The 19,904-nt window shown below is 51.9% G+C and overlaps 1 protein-coding gene across 2 annotated transcripts in view; it reads right to left on the bottom strand.

Annotated features, from left to right (window-relative positions):
• Positions 1-19,904, bottom strand: part of SEZ6L (seizure related 6 homolog like) — a 150,694-nt gene that overhangs the window by 9,917 nt on the left and 120,873 nt on the right. For both annotated transcript variants that reach the window (XM_073312323.2, XM_073312324.2), the window contains exons 9-14: positions 18,692-18,830; positions 6,779-6,975; positions 4,770-4,964; positions 4,232-4,423; positions 1,955-2,149; positions 143-175 (exon numbers count right to left, since the gene is read on the bottom strand). In XM_073312323.2, the coding sequence (XP_073168424.1) occupies positions 143-175; positions 1,955-2,149; positions 4,232-4,423; positions 4,770-4,964; positions 6,779-6,975; positions 18,692-18,830 (951 nt within the window). The remainder of the gene's footprint in view (positions 1-142; positions 176-1,954; positions 2,150-4,231; positions 4,424-4,769; positions 4,965-6,778; positions 6,976-18,691; positions 18,831-19,904) is intronic.

Below are 19,904 nucleotides of genomic sequence, written 5' to 3'. Positions count from 1 at the left end.
TGAAGAGCAAGGGCAATGCTACAATGCATACTTGTTGCAAATTGGTTTGCGTTGTGTGATCAAATGCAGGTGCTGCACTCTCCAGAGAGAGGTGCCAGACATCTGCCTGACTGGGATTTTCCAACAAATGCATTTCACTCACCTTGTAAAGCGTGTTCAAAACTGTCTTGATTCACTGCAAGAGAAATTGGGAATTGTTGGCAGGGTTTAAGATGGTCATGGGGGCTGGCAGCCTCGTGTGAAACATGAAAAATACCCACATTTCCCTCAGCTGGATTTACTGTTTTTCCTCTTTGTGAAAACTCTAGTGCCCCAGGCCAGAAATTAGAACTAGCCAGAAGGTCATTCCCAGCAGCATAAGAAAACCCCCTGGATCTCCTCCTTCAGGGGACACTTGCTGAGCACTTTCATAGGAACATCTGATGGGCCATCTCGTCTGCTCTCTTTTCTCCAAGAGTGGGTTGTTTCAAATGCTTCCAAGAAAGGTGCCGGAAAGCCCACAGTGGGTGATTATGGAATAACTTGCCCTTTGGGGACATTTCCTGAAACCCCGTCAAAAGCAGTTGCCTTATGCCCTGAGCGTGAGAGTTTATAACCTTCGTTAATATTTTCAGCCCTATCTAATTTAACTGTGGCCGCTCTCATTATTCATATCAGTGTCTGTTTCTTTCTTGAATCCTGCTCTGCTCTTGGTCTCAATGGCATCTTGTGACAGTGAGTTCCAAAGGCTAATCCCATGCTGAGTAAAAGGAGATTTCCTTGCATCAGTTTTAAATGTGCTGCCTTTCAATTGCATTGAATATCCTCTTGTCCTTGTTTTAGGAGAGAGAGGAAATAAAGTTCTGGTGGGCATCCCAGGTGAGTGTCCTTGTGTCTGTGCATCCTTCTCAACTTTCCCTCCCATTCACACCCATGCCCCTGCCCTGTGCAGTGACACATCCCAGAGGTCTCTTCCATCAGCATGTGGGCATGGGGAGTCCCCCAATTTGGGGTCTCTGCTTCTCTCCACAGACCCCAAACCGTGTCACCAACCCTGAGCCCTTTGGATGCTTTTGGCCTTTCTACACCCATTTAAGGCATTCTCGGACTGGCCTCACAGCAAGCACCATATCACCTCAGGGCAAATCAGCTGCACACTGAAGCCTGGGGCCCAGGGGAATTACATTACCCTCTCCTGAGCAATCTGCAAAAGCCCGGGAATACGCTGCTGTTCCAGGGACACTGTTACTGTGCAATTTACAAGTGGTATTTATTCCCTGCCGTTTAAAGTGTTACCAGGAGGTCCCTCCTTGTGTCTATGAAATAGACTCCAACTGAAAACTGGCCAGTTTATCAAGCAGGGCTTTCTTTGGGCCAAGGGTCATGGCCATTGTCATCAACTAGTAACCCAAGGCAGAATCACTAAGGTACACATAGAGAAATGTAGAACAAAGCGTTCACAGGACTTGGGACAGAATCCAGACCCCTCTGGAAACTCTGAGGACCATTCCTGCTTTCCCCAGCCCTGTCTGCACATGTGCTAGGCAATGGCTGCTAGTTAACAGCTTCCAACACAGTTCACGAGAAAGGTGTTGAGATGGATTCCCTCCCCCGGGCAGGCAGAACCTCTTAAAGATAAATCTGTAACAACCACCAAAAGCTCGGCTGGCTGGAACCCTGGCGACACCAATGTGTCAAGAGCCTGGGTGACAGCCGGAGAGCCTTTTGTTTTCAGGGCTTCTGGTAAAACAAAAGAAGGAGCTCTTAAGGAGGGGCTGCAGCTGCAGTGACATGCTCTGCTGCCTTTTAATGGCGGTGAGAATGGGGACAAATCTCCATGCTGGAGGAGGTCGCTGCTCAAAGCTAATTCTCTGGTGTGGTGGGAACTAGCTGAGGACACCTGCAAATCCCTGTCGATTCCAGCCCCTTCCCAAAGTGTGATCTTGTTTTCCAGCTGTCTCGGAAAGCTCGTTACCTTTGCAGATGGGCAGGGGTCCGCTCCAATGGGACGGCTGGCCCAGAATGCATTTGATAGTAACCTCGCCCATTAGCTCAAAGCCTTCATAACACATGAACGTCAAGGATTCGCCTGGCAAGTATAGTCGTTTGTAGAGTATTTGGTAGCCATTTTCAGGTAATCCTGGATTATCACAGGCAAGGGACTCTTCAGCTGAAAAGAAACATTCCCAGTGTGAGTCATGCTTTCCCTGCCTGTCCCGCGCTTTTACCTAGCCGTCAGCCCAGGACTGTGCAGATCTAAGCCACAGCCACAGTAATGACTGGATTTATTTTTTCCTCACCTTCATCAACTAGATTTGGTTAAAGAGTCACAGGATGTCAGGCAGTAGCCTGGTATATTAGTCTCTTCAACAGCAGTTAAGTGTCCCAGAAGGTGAACTTTTGCACTGTGCTCCCTTGAATGCTCTAGGAGGACTTGTGGCACCTTAGAGACTAACAAATTTATTTGGGCGTAAGCTTTCGTGGGCTAAAACCCACTTCATTGGATGCATGCAGTGGAAAATACAGTAGGAAGACATATATATTGTGCTAGACCCAGGCCAGTTGGGTTCAGCAGAGTAGCAGAAGGCAGATCTACTGACCACTGGATTAACAGTTTTCTGTTCCTGACTGACCAGAGCAGGGGCTGCTCCAGGCTAATGAGAACACCTGACTCCAATTAACCTGCAAAGAGTCAGGTGAGGCCATTAAGATAATGTGACCACCTGACTCTAATTAAGGCCCCTCTGATACTATAAAAGGGCTCACTCCAGTCAAGCAGAGGAGAGCTAGGGAGCCAGAAGAGAGGAAGTGTGGATGAAGGGCTAGTTAATGAAGACACCCTCAAGTCATTGGTAAGGGAGCCCTAAGGTAAGGGAGAAGCAGGAGAGCTGTGGGGAAGTGGCCCAGGGAAATGTAGCAACTCTGGCAGTGAAAGGTTGGCTGCCAACAGCTGCTACCATTAGGGTCCCTGAGCCGGAACCCAGGGTAGAGGGCGGGCCTGGGTTCCCCCCAACCTGCCACTACAGAAACACCTCCTGGGAGGGGAAGACAGGTCCCTGTCAGGACAGGAGGCTAAACTGTTTTGGCATGAGGCCGTAGGAGCAACAGAGACTGTGGGAGTTCTCTCACCAACCTCCATTGCTGGCTTATGATGAAAAGGGCTCAGCAGACTGTATCCCTGGCCCTCGAGAGAGAAGGGCTAGGTGGAGGGTTGCAGTGAGCCTCTGAAGCTAGCATAAACTGCCTGCAAGTGCGGGACCCACAGGGACAAGATCAGAACATGAAACAATGGGTGTTGCCATACCCACTATAAGGAGAGTGATCAGTTAAGGTGAGCTATTATCAGCAGGAGAAAAAAAACCTTTTGTAGTGATAACCAGGATGTGAAAAATGAAATCAAGGCAGCTCTTTCTCGCAATAATAGGGATTTGACCAGCTTTGCTGATGTTAACAGCCAGCGTACAGCTGGGGTGGCCTTTGCTCTGGATCAGGAGCTGGGGGGCAAAGTGGCAGCAGCTGCTGAGCAGGAAAGATACTGTGTTTCTTCACCTTTCCTGCGCCAGTCAGTGTTGCCTTCCGCTCTGGCAGTATCTGAACTCATCAGCAGGCAGGGTCAGGAGCTGGTAGCACCCCTCCAGGGAGATGGGGTGACACAGGTCTCCAGGTGAGCTCCTGCAAATGAGATGGGAGGCCACAGAACAAAACCCACAGAGCGATTTCAGCAGCAGGGGCTGCTGCAGAGAGACCTGCCATCAGGGGTGTTTCTATTACACTGCTGCTCATCAGCCTCTTTAATGAGCTTTTACTTATCCTCTTATTCTAGACCCTGGTTATTTGAATTGTTATTAACTGCTTTGAATTGCTGGTGTGGAGGAAGGGATGCTTCAAAGTTCCGGCAACAAAGAAAAGGCCTCCTGGATGGATGGGACCAGTGCAGCCCACATGGTATCTGCTGTACAGCATCTGTGGCTATTGTGGGGAGAACGTCCCTAAAGATCTAGCTGTTGAAAGGAGGAAAAAGCCTGGAGGAAACGAAGTGAAAGAATAGGAACGATTGTTTCTGATGACTGGCTCAGTATGTTTGGTACTGACTGTCTGCTGGGACGCTGGGCACATTCGCTGCTTGCTCCAGGGGGTTCTGAATTTCCAATGGGAAACTTGCAAATCAATTCAGATAACAAGGAGTAAAGTAAAACTGCAGTCACGAGAAGAGAAATAATTGCAAAACCATAGAGAACTGAGCCCAACTTACAGACACAGTGCGGTAGCCTGGATGTCCAGATTGGAGTTCCTGTTTCACGGCTGTAACATGTCAGAAGGGAACTTCCTTCCAGTACAAAGCCTGGGTTACACGTGTATTGAATGGTGGTTCCAACCAGCAGCACTGGATCAGAAATTAAACGGATCGAGTGGTCCACTTCCCCAGGGTCTGTGCAGTACATAACTAGAGACAAACAGGTTCTGTAACTCCTCACAGGAACATGACATAGGACAAGCAGCAAAATAGGAAGGCAGGCAGGGGGGGCAGATAAACAGATCAGTAGCCCTGAAATGCACTGGTGTGGAGTCCACTGCAAAATCATGTGAAGGATGTTGGAAAACGTTTTATTCGGCATGTGTTCAGCACCACTGGGTCCCATTTTACATGCACCCTGACGTTTAATGGGTCTGGTCCAGAGTTGTCAAAGGAAAGCTCCCCATTGATCTGAATGGGCTTTGGACCTGGCTGACTGTGTGCATGAACCCAGCAATACTAAGCAATGTGTGTGTGTGGGGGGATGTTGTCTTACTTTTTTCACAAAACGGAGGGTCGCTGCTCCAGGTGAGGTCCCACTGGCAGGTGAGCGTGTCACTTCCGACGATGTCATATCCTGGATCACACTGGTAGGTGATCTTGGCCCCCCTCACTAGTGCTGCGTGTGATGTGGTCTTCCACCCATTCTGAATTTCAGGCAGGTCTGAACATGAGTCGTTCCTTGAGACCTCTGGAACCACAGAAAGATGTTGGCTAGTACTGAACAATCGGTGCAGATCGCCCCTGGCCTGCCTGCTTGCTTCCTCGCCAACCGTGGGCGACCTTTCTAGGTGCTGCACAGGGTGCCTGGAGCAGGGTTATTTGATTTACAAAGTGAAGCTGGTGACTCAGAAGCCTTCCAGCTCTGAATGTGAAAAGCACACAGCCGGCCACTTCCTAGCCCTGGCTGGGCTGGTGCCACGCAGTCCACATCCCAGTCTGCAGCAGGAGCGTCACAGCACAGTGTGATCTGCACAGCACCGGCTTAGGGCTGGGTTTAGAGGCTTCAAAAATCCTGCTAGACCCTCACCATTTTCAGAAATGGGTGGCGCTTCCTAAGCATCCCTTCGCTGCCCAGGCAAGCGGTGTGCATGGGCCATTACACCTGACTGTTGCTGCCCGAAAGCATCCTTCGGTCGGGGTTAGAAACTAAATCTGTCCTATCGTTAACGAGGAGTTTAAATACCCTCCTGGGCCCAGATCCCAAAGGATGGGAAGTATAATGCCCTGGGCTGGCCATGGGGAATTCCTGACTAACCAAAGCCTCCTGGGACATTTGCCTTGATTTGGATGCTAAACACAGTTTGTCCGCATTAGAATCATTTTAGCAGGAGCCATTTGCAGGTTTGATTTTTTACACATCCTATTAAAGCAGCGATGTCTGAGCACAGTACTTACAGTTCAGGGCTAATTTGCTCCAGCATATTTTTTCCTGCCCTCTACATTTCTAAAGTCTGACTTTAAAACACTCATAAACTGATAGCTCTGTCCACAGATGCAGGGTGGCGCTTTACAGAAGCGGCCCTGCAGATCACAGATGACCTGCACTGCATCTCATTCTCTGACTGCTCTAATAGCGCATGCAGTACATGCGGGTGGGAAGGAGAAATGCTCCCTGGGCACCACTGCCAACTCCTGGGGCGGTGCCAGGCTCTCTGCCTGCATGCAAGCCAGGTGTGTGCAAGCCGGGTGCTCTGTGTGTGCACGAACTGGGCTCCGGATGCAGCTGGAGCATTGCAATGCACATGTTGTACGGGGTAGCCCAGCACCAGTCTGGGTCAGTGTTGAGGGACCAACGGATGAGTCTGACCAAAGCTCTCCTACAGCCATGCTAATGCAACCCACCCCTGTGCAGTGGGTCAGCCCCAGGCCATGCATCGGGGAAGCCAGGAGGACACTAGGTGGCGTGTGCAGAATGAGTGAGTTAGAGGGATCCTGTCCCACGGTGCCTTTTAAACAGAAAGTGGGATGCGTGACCTGCCCCAGCTAAGGCTCAGAGGCCAGGCTATCCCCACGGAGCTGTCAGTCAGCATCAAGCACCTCCCACCCCCAATCCCAAGGCAGCGAGCATCACTCTGGCCTTTCCCCATGGCCCTTGGTAGCACTGTCTGGTCCAGCCCAGGGGGGCCTGGAGGATGCTGCAAGGGCTGGCAGAAGTCCAGGGACAGTAGCCACAGAGGGCTGTAGCAGGTGGCCATTGCCTGAGGGATGTAGGTAATAGTGGCTACTGGTTTCAGAGGAGCACAGGGAACCTCTGCTGCTCTAACAGCCTGCCCAGGGCTAGTGCATGGCATCGGCTGAGCTGAACCGGAGCCTTGGGGCCCATTGGCTGCGCTGGGTGAGGTAGCTCAGCATCGGAAAACCTGCATCCCCTCACTCACAGCCCCAGATTCTGGGTTAGAATTCACCGAGTTGCGGCCCCGGCAGATGCCACACCCAGATGCAACGTGTCCAGCCTCACTGCCCCGAGAACAGATCGCAGTGCAGGCCCCGCGGTGCACCTACCTATGTAGTTCATGATGAATCCCTGCCCCTTCCCAAAGATGAGGCCCGCGGGGTCAGAGTGGAACTGGATGGTGAGGTCGGGGGTGGAGGAGTAGAGCTTCTGGGGGCCACTGCTGCCGACGTACTGCCCCAGGATACGGGCCGTGAGCTCGTCCCCGTCATAAATGGTCAGGATGTCACTGTTGCTCAGGTTCAGGCTGGCAAGGGAAGCGCAGAGAGGAGCCTGGTCAGACCGGGCGCACAGGGGAATCCAGCCAGCATGTTACTGAGTCAGACTCAAGGGACGTGGGTAATGGACCCTGCCAGTTCCAGGCCATGACCCCACCAAACATGTCCACGAGGCCTGTAGCCACCCCCCAGCAGACTCACCTCACTGTTCCACGCCCAGGACGTGGGTATGGAAGTGAAGTGTGCGGACCCAATGTTCTGATGAGTGCCCGGAGACATCTCTGCTTCTGGAGGACTCCGCAGACAGAGGGGAACGCCTTGTACAGGGGCCTGCTATCATCTGAATCAACATAGGGGCCGATCCGGGGCTAGTGAGCAGGGCGTGGGACAGGGAGCGATGCTCTTTGTATTGCAGAGCTGCGGTGGACCTGAAAGCCTGCAGCCTGTGCCCGTGGCTGTATGGTGCACGGACAGCAAGAGGGGGCTGATTTCTGACTGGACGAAGCATAGAACACGTCTGTGTCTTCGGGCTCTTCCATAGTGGTGCCATGAGCAACCGTCACCCCTCTTCACCCATTGCCGGCATTGGCTGCCTTCTGACAGCACGGCTGGATTTCCCACAACTTAATTGAACTGAATTCTTTGTTCCTTTTGTACGGCAGAAAGCTCAGTGCTATGGAACATGGAAATGAGATAACTGGCTCCTTCTCTGAAGCCGAATGAGGTGTCTGTGCTCAGCATTCCCGTTGTCATGTCACAACATCCCATACCTCTGACGTTCCCGCTGGAACTGAAGCCTCACAGGCGGCTCTGGGACCAGTAGGGAGCCAGGGCTGAAACGAGGTGTGCAATAGGCAGTGTTCAGCACCACCGGGTCCCATTTCACATGCACCCTGACGTTTAATGGGTCTGCTTGCTTGCTAGCTTGCGGTGGCTTGCTGCAGGCCTGCATCGGGGCCTCCTCTCAGCCTTCTTCTGGGTCAGTGTGTGCCTAGCTCTCACCCTGCTCCTGGGGCATTGTCTCCCCCTCTCACTGCTGCCTCCCTCCCTTCGCACAGCCAGCATCTGCTCCACCGCCCGCCCTCTGACCACTCTGAATGTCCAGTTTTCCGGTGAGGAGAAGGAGAATCACTAGGAGGAGCTCGGGGCATGGTGGTTCTGACAGGCTGGTGCTGGTCTGGCCCTGGAATCAAGTGGCAGTGATGGCCAGGGCCATCACAGCCTGAGCTGGTGTAAATCAATGCAGCTCCACTGAATTCAGGGGCAATTTAAATCTGGTCCAGAAAGCGTGAGAGCAGGCCTGGCCACCTGGAAAGATGCGCCGAGACCGCTGCACGCATCACCGAGCAAACAGGAAGGGGACTTTCAAAATTCCCAAGGAATTTAAGGGGTGGGGCTGACGGTTGGTCACCCGAGGGCAGGGCAGTAGAGTTCAAACCGATGACCAGAGGCGAGAACAGGCCTTGTGGGACGCCTCCCGGAGGCTGTCATCGACCAGGGTGTCTACACTGGCACCGTGGCACCGTAGCCCTGGCGCAGAAAGCTGCACACCTCTCACTGGGGCGGTTTTTTTACAGTGTCTGCGTGCACAGTGGCTTGGCAGTGCGCGTGCCTCGGGAGTTACAGCACAGAACGCTGCTTTACTGCGCAGAAACGGGCCAGTGTAGACAAGGCTTTATTCCCGGGGCTCAGGCAAGGGTTTCTGAAGGACAAGCCTGTAAAATGGACCGGAACGCACCGCATAGCAGGTATTTTCCAAACCTCTCCCCAGGGCAGGAGACCCCCAGCTTTTCCTTCCCCTCCCCAAATCACACAAGCGGAGCAGGGTGCTCTGGGGGGCTTTCAGTGGCGAAGTCTCTGTGTCTCTAGAGAAGTCCATTGACAGACAGTCATTTGCCACACAGGTGCCTCCCTCTCAGGGCTGTGAGAAAACCATAGCTTGGCCAGACTTTCCTCCCTGTCCCCCTTGGAGAGCACATGCCCCCCCCCCAGGACAAAAGAGGGGGCTGTCAGGGCTGGTGGGAGAAATATTTGTAGTAGCCCCATGTTAGGATATCAGCAGCACATCGCTGCGTAGCTCAGAAGCATGTCTCTCTCACCAAGGGAAGCTGGTCCAGTGAAAGATATCACCTCACCCACCTCGTCCTGCTAATATCCTGGGACAGACCCAGCCACAACTACACTGCACCCAGAGATAGAACAGGCACACAATCTGGCTGGCTAATGGGGTAGCTGGCCTATGGTACATGTGGCATGTAGTGGACATGAAATGATGCAAAACTAATAACAAAAGTCAAAAGTCAAAAGACAAACTGTTATTTGTCTCCTACCAGCGATAATCGCCTCACTGCCTGAAATGGCTTGGAGTGACTGGCCATTGGTAAACTCACAGCCCGTCAAAAACACAAGAAATGCAGCATAGCTCAATCCTTTTTCACTAAAGAGATCACAGCTGTGTGGGGGCCATGTTCATTCTGTGTCTGATGCATTCCAGCACTTCACAACTGGTGTGACGCTTCGCCAGTTTGGGATTATGAATGGAGGGAGACCCAGTTCAAGCAATTTCATGCAGCCCTTTGGTGAGGATAGGGATGAATTTCTGAGTAAAGTCCATCCGACACAGGGTTCCACTGGAAAAGATACATTTGATCATTTCTCCCTCGTGTTTTACATATAAAATGGCTGAGGTACCAAAGTGAGAAAACTCTCACCAAATGACCACATTCTGCAGAGGGTACAGGAGCATGCCCCAGGATCAGCAGGCCTGGCTCTTCCCAGGTAAAGGCTCCCACTTGGCTTTGAACAGACCGTGCACATTGCTGCATCCAAACAACCTTTTGGTCAGTTCATTGCAGCATCTAGTTTTTCCTTGCCAGCAGAGTGCACTGCTCTTCCAGAGACTGAAATCTACTGGGGGGAAGTGGAGGATGAGAAATCTGTTGATGAACGTCACCAGCTAGGAGAAATTAAAATTCCGCAGACTCCTCTGCAGAGAACAACAGGTCACCTGGCTACACTCAGGGTCGCACCTAAATCCTTGCAAGCTCCTGTGTCTCCGAAGGTCCTTTGCTGGTCTGGCTCTCTTCTTGGCTTATCACTCAGCAGTCAACCTAGTATAACTGCCCAATCCTGTCTTCAGGTTAACAAGGGGTGTGTGCGTCTGTATTCCTGCCAATCACACTACCTGCAAGGGAGACCAACACGAGGCCTGCCAAGCCCTCCTCCCAAAGACAGCCCAGTACCTCAGGGACCTGAGTGCAGGAGGACCAGGGAAATCAGCAGATAGCAGGGTTCCTTGGCCTCTCAATCTCTGCTAATCGAGTGCTGCTCTGGATGGGGCAAAGCAGAGCTGCTGTCTGTGGGATGCAGGGGCTGGGATTGCAGAGGAAATCAGAGGAACACACCTCGCTGATGGGGGATCTCCGGCCACCTCCTCATTTGGTGGCAGAGGCTCATGACTGATTGGCACCTGGAGGCCGAAGTCCCTCTCCTCTCCCTCTCCCCCGGCTCCAGGGCAAACGGGTGGGGAAGAAGGGAGCGCAGCTGTATCTGGGGATGAACAGAGACAACTCGTCTCCCAAGCGGTCAGCCCAGGGCTGGGAAATCTCCTGCCAGGGCCAGCCTGAACAGAGATGAGCTGAGACACACTAAGTGACAAATCAACCGGGAAGAAACTGATAAATAAATAGCAGCTTCTGCCTCCTCTGCCATGCTGTCAAAGCTTCAGATCAGTACCAACCGATTCTAGCTCTCTTCCACGGGGCAGCCGGATCTCTTCAGAGAGACACTCCCTGCTGTGCCTGGCTGGTATTTTCAACAGTACTTTGCTTTTCCAGCTCCCATCTTTGGCACTGGTTCCCCAGGCACATGCAAGCCCTTTGTCCCAGTGGGACAGACTGAACCGGAAATGGAAGCTGCTGCTGCAAATGCCTAGTGGGTCTGTCCAGCTGGTGCCAGTTTTAAATGCCCAGCTATGGCTTAATAGTTTGCTAAGCCATTCGCGATTCTCTTGGGGAACTCATGGAGCACGGGAGAGAGCCCAGAGGACTGGAACGGGGCGAGTATAGCACCGCTCTATGAAAAGGGGAATAAGGACAATCCAGGGAATTACAGACCAGTCAGCTTCACTTCGGTACCAGAAAGATAATGGAGCAGATAATCAAACAATGGCTTTGTAAGCACCTAGCAGATAATAGGGCGATAAATAACAGTCAACATGGATTTGTCAAGAACAGATTGTGTCAAACCAGCCTGACATCCTTCTTTGCCAGGGTAACAAGCCTGGTGGGCAGTGGGGAAGGAGGAGATGTGCTGTCTCTCAACTTTAGTAAGTCTTTTGATAGTGTCTCACAGCACGGACACCTCCAGGGAGTGGGGTGCCCAGGCAGGGTCAGGACATGGCAGTGCTGACAGGGGAGAGAGAAGCTGCCCCTTTGCTAAGGTGGGGCAAAGGCTGTTGGGGAGTGCCCTGGTTTTACGACGCTTTCTCTTGCCCTATGCAGGCAGTGTCCCATCACGGCTGCCACTCAGTTGGGGCACTTGCCCCACACCCACCCCAGTCTAGTGCGGCTTTGCTTCGAGATGCAAATGCAAATGTCTGAGTAAGGTTCTTCGGGGAAGGCAACCAGCCAATCCCTGCAGAACCCTGGCACTCGGGGCAAACCTCTGCTTTCCAGCAAACACCATTGCCACGGTGACATTTCTGTTTGATTACTTCAAATTGTCTGGCCCCCAGTTCTGCCCTGCCCCAATGCCCACAAAGCTGGGAAGGTGCATCGGGAACCCTGCCTTGGGATTTTCACTGAAAGCTTTAAAACCGTTTTGACTCTAAGATAGCACTTGGTCTTCTGTGGGACCGTCTCCGGGAATCCCCAAGTAGCATCACAAGAGCGTCTCTCTGCGTTGGCAGTATCCCCGTGGCCGTGGCTCTCAGCACAGGCTGCGCTTGCAGAGGAATCCCACCCTACTGTCTAGCCACCTGCACCTGCAGTGAGGCTGCTGGCTTGTTTGAGCGCCACATGAGGCCGCGGGGGCCCAATCCTACTTCACGTCTCTGTGTCTCCGGTGGCCACGGAATCCAGTCCGGGTCTGGTGGAATCAGGCAGGAGAGTGGATGCATTTCATGCAGCTGTGTTGATCCCACAAAAGAAAGAAAAGCCAGGACAAGGGAATTGGAGCTGGTTCCCACAGCTGAGCCTAGGAGGGACACAGGAGGAGAGTGTCCTTCCATCCTCTGGTACCTTTTCCAGCTGCATCATTTCAACAGATCCTCCAAAGACAATGTCTCCTTGGGGTCCGTCCTCTCCCTCTCACTTCTCCAGGCAGGTGGAGGTTTCTCTCACTATTAATTTTTCTTCCTTTTAGCACCATAGCTACCACTGTGGGCAAGCGACAGCGAGGAGATGGGATGTGCCTTTTGCCTCAGAGGTCACTATGGCTTGTGGTCCTCCATCGCCCTGCCAGCAGCTGTGAAGCTCCGAGTCACAGCCCTGTCTGTGGCAAGGTTATTCTGGCAGCCTGAGAAGGTGCCAGGTGCCCACCGTGCGCTCTGTCGGCAGCACATGGCGGCTGTGGGAAAAATAACTTGTGAGGGGAAATTCCGGACTGGTCCCCACACGCGCACTAACGGAGAGAGACCAGGGGAGCTCAGTGCCAGGTGCAGCTCACGCTGTGCTTTTATCAGCCGTGTTAGTGAAAGGGCCCAGGGACCCGCCTGAGACAGCAGCCCCTTGGCAAAGCGGCGTGCAGCCCTCCTGCCATGCTGAAACAGGCCTGCCACTCAGAGAGCTGCTGAGCACCCACAGTGCAGCACCTCCCAGGGGCAGGGTGCTGGGGTTCTCAGGCAGCCAGACACATGGAGTCCAGGGGCCAATCAGGAAAGGGGCTGGGAGCTATTAGGAGAAAGTTAATTAGTGAGGGCCTGTCCCCAAACCCATCGAAGGCAATGGGAGTCTTTCCATTGACTTCAACAGACTTTGGATCAGGTACATGACATCTGCACGGTGCTTTGAACATGTGAAGTCCAGTGTGAATACACACGTATGTGTATATGCACACACACCCACGCACACAATAATAATAATTTCTGTTTTCCTGTAGACTCCCTTTCAATAGCCTCATCCGTCTTATCTGGGGCAATGTTTCTATGTGGCCTGCACCTGCCAAGCGCAGCCCACGTACAAGTTCAAACAATCCCACGGATTTAGCGTGTCACAAAAACTTGCCTGTCTCATTAACTGAGACTGGCCAGTTAGGCGCCCTAAGTCCCGAGGCAGCAAAAAGCGGCTGCGCTCAGACTGTCAGCACAAACTGGCGAGCAGCCATGAGGAGAGAATTCCTCTATTACCCGCCTGAGAGCCCGGGGTGGGTGCTGTGTAACTCTGGGCGAGGCAATGCTGGGGACACAGCTCCCTCAGAACCAGACTGGTAGCCTGGTCATCAGTGCAGCCCCAGCCCCACCCGTGGGTCCCTGCATCCAAATAGCAACTAGGCCTCTTTGTCAAGCGGGCAGAATCCCTTAGATTTTCCCCTGCATTCCACTGTCTATTAATTAGAGTCAGTGATTACAGATGACTCTAATTTTAGGCCTGGCTTGACAAAGCCCTGGCTGGGATGATTTAGTTGGGGCTGGTCCTGCCTCGAGCAGGGGGTGGGACTAGATGACCTCCTGAGGTCCCTCCCAACCCTGATCGTCTAGGATTGTATGATTCTATGACATGCCCACTAGTGAGTGACCAGCACTAAAACTATTCCACGACTAGCAGCCAGGCCCCATTAACTGGGCCACACTGGGTGACACTAGCTGCTGTCCCTGGCTCTGAGGCTGCCTGCCCGCCCAGCTCTGCATGGCCTCACAAGGTAGGACCCCGTCCAGAGCATGTGCGTGTGTGTCACTGTGTGTACAAAAGCTCAGGAAAGCTCATGCTCAGATAAATGGGTTAGTCTCTAAGGTGCCACACGTCCTCCTGTTCTTTGTGTGTACAAAGAGCGCCACCTAGTGGCGCAGCTGTTAGGGTGTAGGGCTGATCAGTGGCTAGTTTTAGCAAAGCTGTGGTCCCATTACAAATGGCCTCCTGCCTGAGCAGCCCTTAACAGGGCAAGCAAACCCAGCAACGACATTAAGCCAGGCAGGAAAGGCAGGAAAAATCCCTCTGATGCCTCCCCCTGAAACCCTGTCTTCCCAACCGTCTCCTTCACGCACAATCCAGATTTGCTCCGGGCTTCCACTCCTTAAACCCGAGAGGGTCCCACTGTGACGATTTCCTGACAAAGACATTCACACCAATGCGTGCCTCTCTAGTGTGTGTTCAGCCCCAGAAACAATCCCTGTAACAATGGTGCATAGGGCAAGCAAACTGAAAAGCAAACCCACCCGCACACTGAGGTTCATGCACGTTGGACGCCTCCATTGATTCTGACTCTACTTGCTCTGACTTAGCTGTGAACCAGGCCAAGGGATTTGTAGGCAGTGTGACGAGTGTGAGTCTGTCCTGGCACTTAGCTTAATAGCAGAGCTCTCATCTAGAAATGCTGGGAGCCCAGTTTCTAGTCCAGAGCTCTGTACTGAGCCTGGAAATTGATGTAGTTATTGGCACACGCACTTGTTTGCTTATTGAAACATGTCACGCTCTGCTGAAGTGTGCATGCCACACAACACTGTCTTGTCGGCTCTGTCAGTTGAGTGATCGAGTGGGAGTCACGCCACAGCTCAGGGGCTCAGACTTGGTGGCTTTTAAAGCCTCAAACACAATTCCTTACAGAGCGGGAGCTGTGCGGAACATCCCCACGAGGCATGCAGCATCACCGCTGCCTCACGGGCTCTGGCACTGTGCCCTTGCCAGCTGGGGCAGCCATGGGGTGGGGAGCTGTGTAGACAGGATGCCGTGTGTAGGCTGTAGGCTGTGCTCTGCCTCACAAAGTTACACAGAGTTCTCGGAAGTGTCCGAGACAATAAGCACCTTAAGAAAATATTAGCTGCCATGGAATTATGCTGTTTCTATTGCCTGGACCTCATCAAGTTCCCATGCAAAGAGAATGTCCTGGGGTTTAACTACAGCCACAGGTGGGAGTGCCCGTGACGGCAGCCCTACTAACTAGGGCTACCATCAAACTACCTGTCTGAGGGTCAGAGCTGGTGGGGGGCCTCAGAGCACATTGGGGAGAAGAATGCAGGAAATAATGCAAGTTAGTGTGTAGCTCTGGACTGCCCTGGACAAGCATGTTAACATGGGATTCATTCATGGCAGAGACTGGCTTCAGTCCCCAGCTCATCTGTCTTTAATAAAACCTTTCCCCTGTTTTGGGGAACACTTCCTGGGTCCGCCTGAAAGAGAAGTAAAAGCTGTTTGCAAACAGGATGGAAGGGATCATTATATCAGTGAATGGCCATGCAGGCTTCTAAATCCGGAAGCAGGTTTGCAGAAAGACAGACTGAACCGGGCCATTCTCCACACAATAAACACACCTGTGTGTGTACGTGCATGCGTGTACGCATGAGAAGTTTTATTACATATTCCCACTTCACTCTTTTGCTCTCTTTTTCCTCTGTTAAGTTCCCATCAAAGGCTTGGTTGTCTCTGAGCTAAGTGACCAACTGCACGGAGCCAAGGATCGACTTGCGGAACAGGCACATACAAAGATATCCAGCCCAGTCCCACTTTCTCACAGGCTAGAGTAGACCATTGAGCAACTGAATGACAGAGGAGGGAGGACGTCAAGTGCAATTTGTGACCTGAAATGAGTCATGTTTGTCAAGGGCAAGGCTTGTCAAAGGGACACTCAGCCCGCCTGCTTTCCAACCTGTGTCAGTCTCCCTCTGCTCCCAGGAACCATCCAGTACATTCCCACCTGCTGCCAAACGTTATGGCCATGGTGAAATGTTTGCAGAATGCAAGGGGAGCTCTCAGCACCTCTTAGGGCACTAGCAGGTCACCACAGTGAAGAAGTGGCTTTGCCTTATGTGAGGTGTTATCCAGACAGGAGCATCACAGGAGTGTTTGCCCTCCTGCAAAGCATCAGGCTGCTGGAGGCAGGAGATCACACTGGATAGCCCATGGGCCCCATATGCTGTACAATTCCTATCAATACTCCAGGGAAATTGTGATTGGCACTCACTTGCATGATTACCAGAGTGTAGGTAAGTCATTATTTATTGCCTGTCTCCATCTGCTGGACACTTGACTGAGTTAAAAGTACCAGGTGAGAGGAGGATGCTGTGTTTACACGCTGCCTTTTGCAGCCCCTCTGCACCTCATGCCTATGGAAAGGTCACTCACTCAGAAGCTATCTAAGCCCTTGTAAATACAACATCTGCCCTAACAGTCCATTTTTACTGCAGTTGTTTCCAGGTTCTCAGTTCTGTGCCAAAAACACTGAAGTAGGAATTAAAGGGTGCATGAAAACGACCAGGGAACAGCGGCTGGTGACGTGTTTATGGCCGTTCTCGGAACGTTTTTTGCAGAACCAGATTTGTAGAGGGCACTGCTTGGGATTGGCGTCTTGTGTTTATTTGCTCTGAATTTTGATTCGCAACAGATACACTCAAACACCTGCATATATTTTCGAACTGTCTCACCCATGGGCGTTCTGGGCCAGTAACGATCCAGGCCATGCCTGAAAGGATGTCACAGAATTGGCCCACCAGCCTTCCCTGGGGCTGTGACCACATTTCGGAAAGCAGACTTTTACCGCTGGTAATTTGGGGAATGACGACGTCTTAAATTCCACCAGCATTTAATAGTTTCAAAGGGAGAAAGAACTGCAAGAAAATTCATCCTCATTCCTCAGCTTCCCAGCCAACCTGCCTCTACTCTCAGGGCTAAACAGGCCCAAACCCTCTTTGAACTGTAATACACTGTGTGCCAGCAACGACTGAGAAAACCCTGATGCACTACAGCCTGCAGCCAAGTATCTGCTGTTTCCTGTACATGGTTCCCCAGCCAGCCTTGCTACATAGAAAAGTCTGAGGCCCAGGTGGAGAGTGTGAGACCTTGCTTTGGAGTCTGATGCATAGACCCAGCGAATTACTGCAGTGACAGTGGGCTCTGCCCGTAGCCCAGCTTGCCTGGAGAACTGGTGTCAGCTCCTAAAACATGGCCATAGACGTGAGTTTGGGATACTTTCACTCCTTCTGATAGGGGCTGAGTTGTACAGAACAAAAGGCCAGGCCCCCGAAAGGCTATTTTAGACGGAAGCTATTCCATCCGTGGACAGCAAGTTCCCTTGATATCCAAGATTGCATGAACTGCAGAGGTGACGGCGAGGTCTTCACAAAACAGCATTCTACCTGCTCCGGAGCCCTTTTCTGAGCACTCTTCTAGACTGGCTCATTAGCAGCAAAACGCCCAGAGCTCTGGAGCTCAGGATGCTCCCCGAAAACAGCTCTTTCGGTTGGCTCTACCAGGCCCTCAAGCTGAGACTGTTGCATGGTTCTTTCGGACACTGTCTGAATGCCAGTGAGCCACGGGGGAGTCGGGAAATGCTTTTCTGCAGGGTTAAGTGAGGGAGCAAGTTAATATAGCATAATAATGGCACTGCAGAGCTGGGCTGGAATACGATCCAGTCCCTGATTTTCAACTAACTATGGCGCTGATTGTTGCCAAAATGATTCCTTGCTGAGGCTGATCTTCTGCAGCCCTGGTATTGCTCCCTCCAGCATTAGGACTTGCAAGCACAACAGCCATCTCAAGAACAATTAGCTAGTGAAATGAAGAGAAGAGCACGTTTCCCTTCTGGAGCAGCCCTCCTCATTACCCGAGCAGCGAGCCCAAAGTGTGTCACAAATTATTTCATGCTGTGCTAGTGAAAAGAGCTTAAAAGAACCCAGCCAAGAAGGAGCCTAGGCCAGAGCCGGCCAGTAGGGTCCCAGCTAGAGCCCAGCTGGGGCTGGGACTAAAAGAGAAAGTTTCAGAGAGGGCGAGGCTGGGTGGTGGAGAGAACCCCACAGCAGCAGGAGTTTCATCTGCCTTCTCCCTATGCGTGCTGGGGTAGCCCTTTGCCAGGATCAGGGAGCACACACCTCCCTTAAAGGGCTTTCTCGCCCACCCACATGATCTAGAGCAGGCACGCGGTGCCATGCTGCAGATCGAGTGGCACCATATTGGCATGGGGACCCTTGTCAAAATGGGCCACAAGCTTCACTGTTTAAAACTGCAGATTCTGCAAAAGGAGGCAGAATCTGTGCTAAGAACCTTCATCCATGAGTCCAGCAGATTTCCACGCAATGTGATCTAGGGTTATAAATCAAATGACACTTGTGTAATATTTTTCATCTTCAGATTGTTTTGCAGTTTCTCGTCCTTTTAGCACCTCTTCCTGGCTGGGCCGGGGAGATCATTGTCCCTGTCCGATCTGCATCTAAAATTATGGCATAGTTCATTTTGCTCCCATTAATATCCCAGACCCTCCAATGGGTGGGACAACCGAGGCACGGAGGTTCGGTGACTTCTGAAGATGACCCGCCGTTTCAGAGACAGAAGCAGGATTAGAACTTTTGGGCCCAGACTTGCTTCCCTCTGTGATGGAGGCAGCTAGTAACGGTGGCCTGTCTTTGCACAGTGCTATCTGTGGTCACTTTGTGCGTAGCCCACCTGCTGAGGTCTAAGCACAGCAAAGGGCAGCACGTCCCACCAACACACCCAGGCCTTGTAACAGTTTCTGGTGTCAGCAGAGCAATCACACCTGGTAAACCAGCTGTTGGAGAAAAAGGATCAGCCCAGCCCATGTCAGGCCCTGTGAAGTACTCACAGCTGGACGTCCAAGAAAAGCCGCTTTTCCTCCCCAACGTGTACCCTCCAGATGCAGTCCTCTCCCTCAGCATAGGGCTCTGGCCAGTTAGGGGACAGGATGACTCCTGCCATGGCAGAGAGCTCCCCTCCACACATTGCTGAAATAAAGAGAGACAGAGAGAGGTGACTCATAAGAACATAAGAGTGGCCATACGGGGTCAGAGCAAAGGTCCATCTAGCCCAGTATCCTGTCTTCTGACAGTGGCCAATGCCAGGTGCCCCAGAGGGAATGAACAGAACAGGGAATCATCAAGTGATCCATCCCCTGTCGCCCATTCCCAGCTTCTGGCAAACAGAGGCTAGGGACACCATCCCTGCCCATCCTGGCTAATAGTCGTTGATGGACCTATCCTCCATGAATTTATCTAGTTCTTTTTTGAACCCTGTTATCGTCGTGGCCTTCACAACATCCTCTGGCAAGGAGTTCCACAGGTTGACTGTGCGTTGTGTGAAAAAATACTTCCTTTTGTTTGTTTTCAAACCTGCTACCTATTAATTTCATTTGGTGGCCCCTAGTTCTTGTGTTATGAGAAGGAGTAAATAACACTTCCTTATTTACTTTCTCCATACCAACCATGATTTTATAGATCTCTGTCATATCCCCCTTTAGTCATTTCTTTTCCAAGCTGACAAATCCCAGTCTTATTAATCTCTCCTCATAAGGCAGCTGTTCCATACCCCTAATAATTTTTGTTGCCCTTTTCTGAACCTTTTCCAATTCCAACATATCTTTTTTGAGATGGGGCAACCACATCTGCACGCAGTATTCAAGATGTGGGCGTACCATGGATTTATACAGAGGCAATATGATATTTTCTGTCTTATTATCTCTCCCTTTCTTAATGATTCCCAACATTCTGTTTGCTTTTTTGACTGCCGCGGCACACTGAGTGGATGTGTTCAGAGAACTATCCACCATGACTCCAAGATCTCTTTTTTGAGTGGCCACAGCTAATTTAGACCCCAGTCAAGAAAGAGATCCTGGAGTCGTTATGGATAGTTCTCTGAAAACATCCACTCAGTGTTGTACAGGACCCGTCCTGGGGGCAGAGGGAACACTGCCTGCAGTGCGGTGGGGAGCTCTCCCTACTCTGCCTGGCACAGTGGGAGCTCTGGCAGCTGACTTTGAGAAAGGCCAAGCCCCCCACTCTTCCAGTGCAGTCAACAGGCCC

The sequence above is a fragment of the Lepidochelys kempii genome, chromosome 15 (genome assembly GCF_965140285.1).
Source record: "Lepidochelys kempii isolate rLepKem1 chromosome 15, rLepKem1.hap1, whole genome shotgun sequence".
Lineage (NCBI taxonomy): Eukaryota > Metazoa > Chordata > Testudines > Cheloniidae > Lepidochelys > Lepidochelys kempii.
This window is presented reverse-complemented; position numbering and strand designations above follow the sequence as displayed.